The sequence below is a fragment of the Meleagris gallopavo genome, chromosome 17, assembly GCF_000146605.3.
Source record: "Meleagris gallopavo isolate NT-WF06-2002-E0010 breed Aviagen turkey brand Nicholas breeding stock chromosome 17, Turkey_5.1, whole genome shotgun sequence".
NCBI classification, from domain to species: domain Eukaryota; kingdom Metazoa; phylum Chordata; class Aves; order Galliformes; family Phasianidae; genus Meleagris; species Meleagris gallopavo.
In genome coordinates, this window is record NC_015027.2 from 5967308 (window position 1) to 5977548 (window position 10241).

The 10241-nt window shown below is 36.3% G+C and overlaps 1 protein-coding gene across 8 annotated transcripts in view; it reads right to left on the reverse strand.

Annotated features, from left to right (window-relative positions):
• Positions 1-590: 590 nt before the first annotated feature.
• The window catches only part of RSRC2 (arginine and serine rich coiled-coil 2), a 13059-nt gene continuing 3408 nt past the window's right edge, over positions 591-10241 (reverse strand). Inside the window, exons 3-10 of one of the 8 annotated variants that reach the window (XM_010720160.3) lie at positions 9822-9899; positions 8069-8281; positions 6968-7111; positions 3413-3535; positions 3226-3314; positions 2380-2612; positions 1741-1830; positions 591-1233 (exon numbers count right to left, since the gene is read on the reverse strand). In XM_010720160.3, the coding sequence (XP_010718462.1) occupies positions 1054-1233; positions 1741-1830; positions 2380-2612; positions 3226-3314; positions 3413-3535; positions 6968-7111; positions 8069-8281; positions 9822-9829 (1080 nt within the window). In that variant the 5' untranslated portion in view covers positions 9830-9899 and the 3' untranslated portion in view covers positions 591-1053. The remainder of the gene's footprint in view (positions 1234-1740; positions 1831-2379; positions 2613-3225; positions 3315-3412; positions 3536-6967; positions 7112-8068; positions 8282-9821; positions 9900-10241) is intronic. The other 7 variants (XM_010720157.3, XM_003210921.4, XM_010720155.3 and 4 more) reach the window with 7 other exon arrangements.

Below are 10241 nucleotides of genomic sequence, written 5' to 3' on the forward strand. Positions count from 1 at the left end.
GCCCTATTACGAGCCGCGGGACAGCGGCCCCCAGCATGCACTGCGGCCAGGGAACCAGAGCCGCGCCGAGCTGTGCTCGCTGTGCATGCTGGGAGCTGTAGTCGAGCGGAGGACCAGTTCCACCGACGCGAGAGGCGCAGCCTGCAGGAGCCACCTGCGGTGCCATCTGCCTTCCCGCCTTTTTTCTTTTTCTGGAGAGCAGAAACAGCAGCACCAGCAGGGCGCAGCACCGCGCCACTTCTTTCAATACATCGCCGGCACTAAGACTGCATCCAAACCGTCCTCACATTAAGGTATCCTTCCAGTACACGTTATATAACATAAAAGCAGCTTTTTTTTTTTTAATACATTCCATAAAAAAGAAACCTAACGCTTGCCAGTACTTCAAGAACTCTGAATAGTGAGAAAAAAAAGAAAATTAACCCAACTCACAAAGGGAGGAATGAGTTCAGTATCCTCCAGCAAATTCCTTAAGAAAACTGTACTTCCAAATAGACAAAGCAAAACAAACGCTCTATTTCTGACTTCCTTTGAGCCCTTCCTGAGTTTCCTCTGAGTTCTGCCCTAAAGACAACTTGATCAACATAAAGTAAGACCTTAGAGAAAAAACTTCTTTATTATTAACCAGGTTTTTGCGCTGGATTATGTGCCTAGTGGCCCAGACTGCTAAATAACATCTACACAATGTTTCTTTCATGTTTCAAGAATCGAAAATAACTGTACAAGGTTAAAGTACAAAAGTACACAAGACAGTGGACACCAAATATCCATGTATGAGTTCATCCCATCTGCTGCTCGGTTTGAAAAGTAGAACTTTAACTAAAAAATACTGTCCTTCTATAGTTCTGTCAAGTTTAATGGAAGTGGGTATAACCTGATTACAACACTAACACCAGTATCACTGATCTGATATTTACAAAAAAAATTGTATTTATCAATAAATTAAAGTCAATGCAACACCCATGCAAGCTAGAATGCTAGCTTTTTGGTGAACAAGGACCCAACATTTGAACAAGAACCTTCCAAAGTCCCAAACTTTAAAGTTGTTTGTATTCAAACCGCATCCATTCCTCGCATTGAAGATGTAAACCCCAATCCCATTCCTCTCTGTGTATGCGTCTGTGATCTTGCCATTTCATACTGTGCATCTAGATTTCTGAAAACCTCTTCCTGCTGTTTCAGCGTTTTGTAGCTCTCTTCATCAACTGAACTACAGCCAGCTTCATCCTCACTCTGGAAAACAGAAGTAAAGCATTAGCTTCGTAGGAAGTGGCATTTTCATACGCTACAGCTAGCCTAAACTCCTTGTAATTCTGAATTCTTAAGAGCCTTTTAAAACAACAGGCACCTGCTTTTGCTGCTGTAACAAGGCCAGTATAGCTTTTGCTCTCGCTGCCAAGAAATGCTCAGAAGCCTTCAAATTCCTCTTTTGAATTCATTCAAATTAACACCTCCATTTAATTATCTATACAGACCCATCAAGTATGAACATTCATTAGATGATGAATATTGGTTACAGTTAGGACTGCTATCATAGAGTATAACAGATGCAAGAAATATCATGAAATTCTAAACTTTGAATATAATTTAGGAACTTATGTGATCTTTAATGAGAAATAATTTGTTTTTAATTAGATCATACAGTAACCAGTTAACCTATCCTTACTGATTTAGGTACCCTTTAAAATTAAAAACCAAATCCGCTATAATAAATTTAACTACACATTCAGAATACTTTACCTTAATGCCCATCAGTTTTCTGAATTTGACATTTTGGTCCTTGTTTCCAAAATTTAATTTTTCCCATATTTCTGCAGACTGCGATTTATCCTGTGCAAGTTACAAAAAAAAAAGTTACCACCTTTTTACACATATTTCTGTTAATATTACAATATAGTAGCAAGCAAAGAAAAGCTGTATTAAGAATCAGACTGTTGTATAGCTGTAGCAAAGCCAGAGGCAAAATATTTCCAGTGGCATTCTTGCAGCATCTCCACAGAAACTTTTTGTGATAACAGTGTTTAATCACAGGTTTCAAAATGAGGTATATTCTTTACTTTACTTGAGTAAACTGTGCTCATTATGTCAGAAAATACAACTAAAATTATGGAAAAGAAAAAATGTATAACTATATGATGTTGCCAGCACTTCTCAATAAAGAGAGACCATCCACATCTGACATTTAGTGGCAAGTTTTGTTTACTAACAAAAATCAACAAAAGCATCAATTATACTCCCTAAAATTTACAGTCAGGCATAATTCTAGGGCTTATGTAACTAGCATTTGTCACTGAACATCTAGGCTTTTTCACATAGGCAGTTCAGACATGCAAGATGTTTTTCAAACAAGTTTTATGAAAGTAAGAAAAAAGACATTACCCCTTCCTTTTTGCCTTGCCAAAGCATCTTTCGTTTTTTCTCTTGCTCAGCAAATTTCATTGGATTCACTGCTGCTGGGTTATAATAGCTAGGTACAGCTATTCCAGTCTCTGCTAGAGCTTTTGCTTGTAGTGCTGCCATTTGAGCTGCCATTGCTATTTGAGGAGTTACTTGTGTTCCCGATGCCAGAAGAGCAGCAACGTTAATAACAGAACCTCCAGTGGCTGCAGCTGCTAAAGAAAGCAATGGTAAATTGCTAGTAAGTTCAGTCATTTTTTCTCCCCCAAAAAACCCACTCCCATTCATAGCAGTAAGTTGAAAACAATGAGAACAAAATATATTATGTTTCTTAATTTATAAATATCAAGTCTCCAACACATTTTAGTAAGTCAGAAGTATCATAACTCATGCTTTTAAACACCCATGTGTGGGTAACAGCTTTCCAACTCTTGCTTAACGATGTATATGGGGAAGGTCCAATGACCATTAGAGCCAGCCTAACAGACAACATTTTAGTTGGATTTTTTTTTGCGATACCTTTCCACCCTTCCATTTTCTTGTTCTACTTGTGTTTCTTACACATGGATGAAATGAACACACTGACAACCTGTATATCAATTGGACAGGACTGTAACACAGTACATTATTGTCCCTGGAGGCGTTCAAGCAATTTTCAGGTATGGTACTAAGGGATAGGATTTAGTGGGGAAATACTGGTGGTAGGTGGACAGATTCGATCATTTTGGAGACCTTTTCCAACCCTAGTGATTCTATGATTACTTCAAACACTCAACACATAAGCCTGTATTATCTTCCACAAACATTATTCTTCAGAAATTAACATACATAGATTACCTGCAGCCATTTCCTGTTGCTTCTGTTTTTCAACCATTTCTTTCTCTCTCTGTTCTTGCAATTTCTTTGCTCTTTCCAATCTACAAAAAACACAAGAATGGAAGTATTTAGACATGCAAAACCAAAGAGGAACAGATTATTCATATCACATACCACTAAAATAGTAACAATTTCTGACCTTCTGGCTAATGCTTCCTGTGCATCCATAGCTGTATTTCGACCTCGAAAAGGTGGTGGACTTGGACTCCGGCTATGACTCCTGCTGAATCTGCGGGGCTTTTCAATTCTCTTCTTTCGCTCTCTGCAACCAAATTTAAAACAGTTGCTAAAACAATAAATCTACATTTAATAGAGCAATCATGACTCAGAAACTAACTTGGAGAGTTTCCAAAAACAGCTGTCCCAGAGATTATATTACAATAGTGTAATAGTCACACTTGCGCAGTAACAAGACAAAGTTAAAAGTGAGTTTTTTCAACTGCAAGCTCTAAGTATGTAATTCCAGGTATTTATTTACCCTTTCACTTGGTATAAGAGATCTTTATTCTAACTCCTGGCAAGAAAAAACATCACATAACTTTTTGCATGTCAAGAAAACTAAAATAGATCAAGGCGCAAGAAGGCTTTAAAACAAGAGATACAACAGCATTATAATTATGCTAGAGGTGAATACTGTAAATAGCCCTGAGTAAAGAACTCCAATAATATTCAGGGGAATTGCTATTCTTCTCCTTTCTGTATATTTGTCACTAGATGTTCTCTGAGCTGTTTGAGTGAAGATATCAAACTAGACAGGAGAGTTTTTTTTCTTATAAGTTCTGGAGAAGGACACTACCTGTGCAGAGGACCATAATGCATGCCTTAACTGAGGGCTGACAAATGATCTGCTTAAAAATATGTTTAAACAAAACACCAAAATATTCATTGCATCTATCATTTAAAAACCTTCTCTCAAGTAAAAGTTGCTCTTTCAACATATACATCTAATTTCTTTTAAGCAACAGCCACTTAAAATACATAGAAGTATCACTAGCAGTTGTTATGATTGTTTTCCTTTTTCCCCTACTACGATCATTAAGGAACAACATTACAAGAGATAAAGTTTTACTGTTTTTAAGCCTCTGTCTGATGTTCTGAACAAAAAAAGTCACCAATTCTGGATGCAAAGTTGAAATTACAAGAGAATTGCCAGATTTGCCATCAAAACTAAGTTAAAATGCCATTTTATACTTTAAAGTTATGAACCATCTCTGAAAGCAACTAACTTAAGTAAAGCCACTTTGAATGGCATTCATCTATTCCATTTCTTCTGTTTGCAACTTTTGCAGCATCCACAAACATGAAATGCAGTCTGAAGTTACAGAAGAGATCCCTGTTTACATGACAAATCTGGTAGAATACAAAAGAAGTGAGACTTATCTTTTAATAGGAGACGACAAGATGCAGATTCAGGCACTGGGAAGTGACAGATCTGCATTCCTGAGATAAGATGTAATGCATGTTTCAAAGATACCTTCATTTTTGCCGTGAGGACTATTGTAGTTTGGTCTTGGTCTGATCTTTGGTCTGATGCTTTACTGCACTGGTAAACATCAAGGAAATAAATATTTGAGCTTTTCTATTTATGTACTTTCATTTGAAACAAGCAGATGTCGTCATGTTTTCCATCCTGTATTCAATCAATGCAACAAAATAACTACTAGAAGGGTCAATGGGCTCAGAGAACAAGATTACTTTAAACACTGCTGAAGACAGATGGACTTTGAAAATGCATGCTTGAAGTTGCACAAAGAACCTCCAAGGTAAGGTCAAGCTACTATTCAGAAATGCCACTGTCACAGACTGTGAACTGCAACACAGGAAATACTGTATTTCATGAATGAGGGAATTCATTTCATAGTTGTGTTTCTGCAAGCTGCATTTCTACATCATGTTTATCTGGCTTGTGAAGAGCTTTCCTTGACCTATAACTACTGCTCCAAAAACTTCACCTGAGCCCACAGCTTGAGGTAGTGGTTCTGGCTACCATTCAGGAATCATACCTTGCTTATTTTCCCTCCCTAATACCTGTCAGACAAAACAATACTTAAGTGGATTCCTGCAGTGTATTTATCTATCACTAGCCATTAAGGCACAGTTCCAGTTGAAGAAACTCCTATGCTATTACTATCCCTTACTACTTCCTACAACTGTTGTTCTTTTTCAGGTTAATTTGAATTCTACTGCAGAAGAATAGTAATTCCGAGAAGTGAAATTTTCACTGAGCCATTAAATAAAGAGTTTAAAGTGACATTTTAAAACTTTAAATGTACAATAATACAATAATAGGAAATAATAGGAAACTGAAGCCTTACAAATCATTCTAAAGGTAGCTCAGATACCAGTAAGAAAATAATGTGTGTATACCAGTCTACTCACCCCAGCTGAAAGTTTGGTAGAAAGTGCATGGCAAAATAAAATCTGACACAAACCATGTAATTCAATATGTTCCTCCAAAAGATAAGTCTTCTTAACAGTTTCTCAAGTGTTGTTGTAGCATTACATTCTTAAGTCTCCAATGGTCCACTGTAATATTGAGTGGTCATACCTAATGTCTTTAATTTAAATGCAATTTGAAATATACTGGTAAGAATGTTACTAATTAAACTGGAACACTAGCAACACATTCTTGGGAGCTTTGAAAGGGCACCAATTTGCATCCAAGATACTTTTTTAATTTTAGACCAACAGAATCAAAAAAACCCTGTCCTCAAATAATATCATTAAGACTATTTCAACTTATTAAGAAAATCCTTCAGGGCATTAAGAACGTAGAGGTGGCACATACAAATAGACTGCAAACTCTACAACAAAACAATGAATCACCATCTGAAAAACATTAATTCCTATGCAGGGAAGAAAACTTCAACTACAGCGTATAGACACTGAACAAGCTAGTAAGAATCTACTCAGCTGGGTTCAACCTGTGCTTCTAGAACTGAAGCTTAAGGAAGAAATGAAAGCATGAAAGAGAAAAAAATGAAGATGACAAGTAATCTCACATGAACTTAATAAAAGAAGTTTGTAATCACTAACAGGATAGTACGTAGACCAGATTAGTCCATCTGATCTCAGCTCACCCACGTACTACACTACCTACACTAATTCTACAGAAAAGATCCACAAATTTCTAAATTAAATTTGTTGAGCTGGTCAGGATTAGCAAATACACTGATCAGATGCTCCACCAGCTAGTCGTTCTCAGTTAAACTTTCATAACATATAAACACACAGAAAAAGTGATAATTAAAGTAGAATTTTTGAAGTAGTATTCTGCTAACCACACTACCCTCATACAAAACATATGGAAGTATTAGCTGCATTTTATTCTACTTTTTACCTATTTAAATATCATTTCTATTTAAGATAGTAAAGTCAGCTGTGATATAAGAAACTAAACTTGAACTGTCGTATTTATACTATTCAAAATGATGCTTTCCTCCTAAATTATACTTCTAAATAACCAACTAAGCATCTCTAATTGCTAACATGAAAATATGTTATGAAAATCTGAGACACATAAGCTGTTTAGTATACCTGTTTCCGTAACCAAATATGTGCCACCCTGTGCTTCACCCCATGTTAATATAGCTGAGAAAACGTAAACACGGCTACACTGAACCCCAGCATTATTTTATATTCCACAGAGCATTCAACCCATTGCCACCAAGCATGTGTGGAAGTTAACACTTACCTGCTTCTGCTCCTCGTTCTGCTTCTACTTCTGCTTCTGTGTCTGTGCCTAGATCTTGATCTAGAACGAGATCTCACGCGGCGCTTTCTCTCTCTGCTGCGAGATCGGGATTTTTTCCTATCACGACTTCTACTGCGATGACGTCTGAAACACAGGTCCAAAATTCCTTCTGTTTCAATTCATATTTTACCTAAGGTCTTACGTCAGGTTTGTCACAGGTCAGAATGCATCAGGCAAAGTAAAGGGGACTGTATACTTTTACTAGTCCATGCCTGGAACAGCTTGCAACTGGGAGTAATAGCACACTACCATCAGCCACAAGTGATTTATGAAGAGTTTAAGTAAATAATATACTATGAATACAGCTATTTTTGTTTGTTCATTAAAATGTGTATCTAGAAACAAACATATGGCCAAAATAATCTGCTGTTAAAGCCTAAAATTCAATGCAAGATAAATTCCCTCCTCCCCATGGTATTCTAGTACCTTAGAGAAGAGACGCCCAGATTTCAGCTCATGAGTCATACAGAGTCCCTCAGTACATTATCAGCTAAAGCCTGTTCCTTGCTGTCATGTTTGTTACAGATCACCCCAGCGTGAGCAGAACTGACTGAAAAGTTCTTCTGGCAACACAGCTTGTCCCAACCACCTCTACGATCTTGAGTGCATGCTGGGAAGCCTACTGTGCAAGGAAGCATAGACAGCGTTGTCTCTAGGCAAACAACTGACTTAGGCAGCAAAAAGCAATGACAGCTAAGTTTTTTGTGTCTTTCCCACCAATGCCAATAGGGAACATCTAATATATTCTATCTTACAGTTTTTCCAAACCCTGTTACTAAGTTATAAACCTGAATTAACACTGAGGCATGACCTATAAAAAAAACCTTAGGTGCACTCAGTAACTTTACTCAGAATCAATATGGAAATAAGACAACTAGCAGCAAAAACACTGTCCATACAAAAATACAATATAAAGTGATGCTTTAAATTAGGTCAGCAACGTTGCTCAGTTGTACTTCACAGCTCACCCAAACTTTTCAACACTTTTTGTGAATGTATTTAAAAAAAAACAACAAAGATTAATCATATAAAACAACTTACCTTTCGCGAGACCTGGATCTTGAGTGACTCCTCCCTCTTGATGACTTTCTCTCTTTGCGTTTATGTCTATCCTCACCATTTTCGGATGAGTTTAGGCTCTCTCTTCCCTTGTCAGAAGAATGTTCTTTGTCATTGTGGTCTTCAGATTTGTGCTTCTTGGAGGACTTCTCTTTGGATTCATGTCTTCTTGCCTGTTTTAAGAAGAAGTTGGTTCTTTCAGGAAAATAGTGCAACAAAGAGAGTTAGTATGGGCATCAGAAGATAAAAAATGATAAGCTGTGATGCAACATTAGTAACCTTAGGAGTGTGACTCAATCATGAGTGATGGCTGTATTACCTAATGCCACCACCTACCCAATGTTGCAAATATACGCTATTATTTGTCCCCCTCTTCCCTCCTCCCCACTAAAGGATTTTTAAAAGCATCCATTCAAGGTATTTTTACAGCACTTCCATGAGAGTTCACAACATTGTAATATAAACAACTAGATCACATTTTCATTTCAATATGTATACTCTTTCCTATCTTTAAGTATCTGACGATTTGCAAATACATATATAGATACACAATCACATCTGTAATTATTTGTCTAAATCTACCACATAGAAAGAATTATTAGAATCCATACAGATAGTTGCAGACATATAGTAAACTGCTTTTGCAACTAAAACATTCCTCTATTGGCAGATAATTGTTTTTTTTTAAGAACAAAACTCTCTTCAGTCAGCAACTTCTAACAGTTTGTAAAAAGCAAAGCAGTAAGTTACACGGTTGACATCCTATTTACAGTATTTAAGTTTAACATGCATCACTCCAAAACCTCCCACAGTAGATTAAACTTAAAGATATGCTGCTCGAACATACTGCAATTTCTTCCTGCAGTGTCTCAAAAAAAAAAAAAAAGATTTCTTTTTATAGCTGCAATGCCAAAAATACTTAGCAAGGTCAGGCCTGATTTTTGCCAGTGTTTTCCTTAAAGACTAAGTCATGACATCAACACCTTTTCTTAATATATCCAGTTTATTTTCAGCTCTTTCTAGCATAGCCCACTTAAGTCTTCATTTAATTTTTGTCTTTCAAGTCACACTTTTATGATGATGTATAAATTTTAGACTAGAGTTTGACTCTTTTCCATTTTCTTGTTCATCTAGATCTGTTTTACTTTAAGTACTTGTAAAATCTTTCTATAGTCTGAAGATGCTGTAACTAGTTCATATCCACATAGATCAATTCCTTATTAACGTATTTCAAATTCTCAATATATTCAGTTATAATTCACATCTAGATATGCTATGTTAAGATACCTTTTACTGCTTCTAGAGTATTTTACTGCAACTCCCTGAGGAACTATGTGCTACTAAAAACATGTGAATAGTGTAGAACATTACTTATATCTTACTTTTTGAAGTATCTATTTATCTAAGTAGCTGCTCTGTTACATACACTGAAAAGAACTACTGATATTCAGTAATTAGTCTACACACAACCAGCTTCATCTCTCAAATAATGAAAACAACAAATTTACCATGGGACACAGTTAATATCCTTAAAGTGTAATTTAGAAAGCATTAAATAAACACTGGACAATTTTAAACAAGGACTTTTTTTCAGAACATTAAAATAAGTTTGGTTTTTTCGATGATTTTTTAAACCAGTCTTCCAGGCACACACTTAGTAATAAACACCATTATATCCCATAACGGATTTAAGATACTTTTAAGGGAAATATGAGTTTGAATGACTAATAGTTACCTTATCATGAAGTAGGCTTATAATTTTGCTATCTGAGTCTGCAGCGTCTTCAGTTCAGTCTCTTCGCGCATTAGCACGCTGAGTATGATTTATTATAGAAATGTTATCATGTGAGCTAAACAATATATTCATTTTCACAAAAACTCTCCTAGATTATTTTTCCTTCTTTTTATTTTTTTAAAAACAAAACAGAGCTTCCATTGGAAACGGGGAAGGAGAAGTTTCTGACCCAGGTTAAAGTTTGAAGTCCCTCGTCTGACCCAGCCTGCTACTGCCCCAACAAGGCTTGAGCTTCCTTTCTATTCTGATGGTCCTGGTTCATTCATTTCATCTCTCCTCTGGTGCGTAAGCCAGTTACTTCCAAAGCATTACTGCATCCCTGTATATATATATATATATATATATATATATACATATATT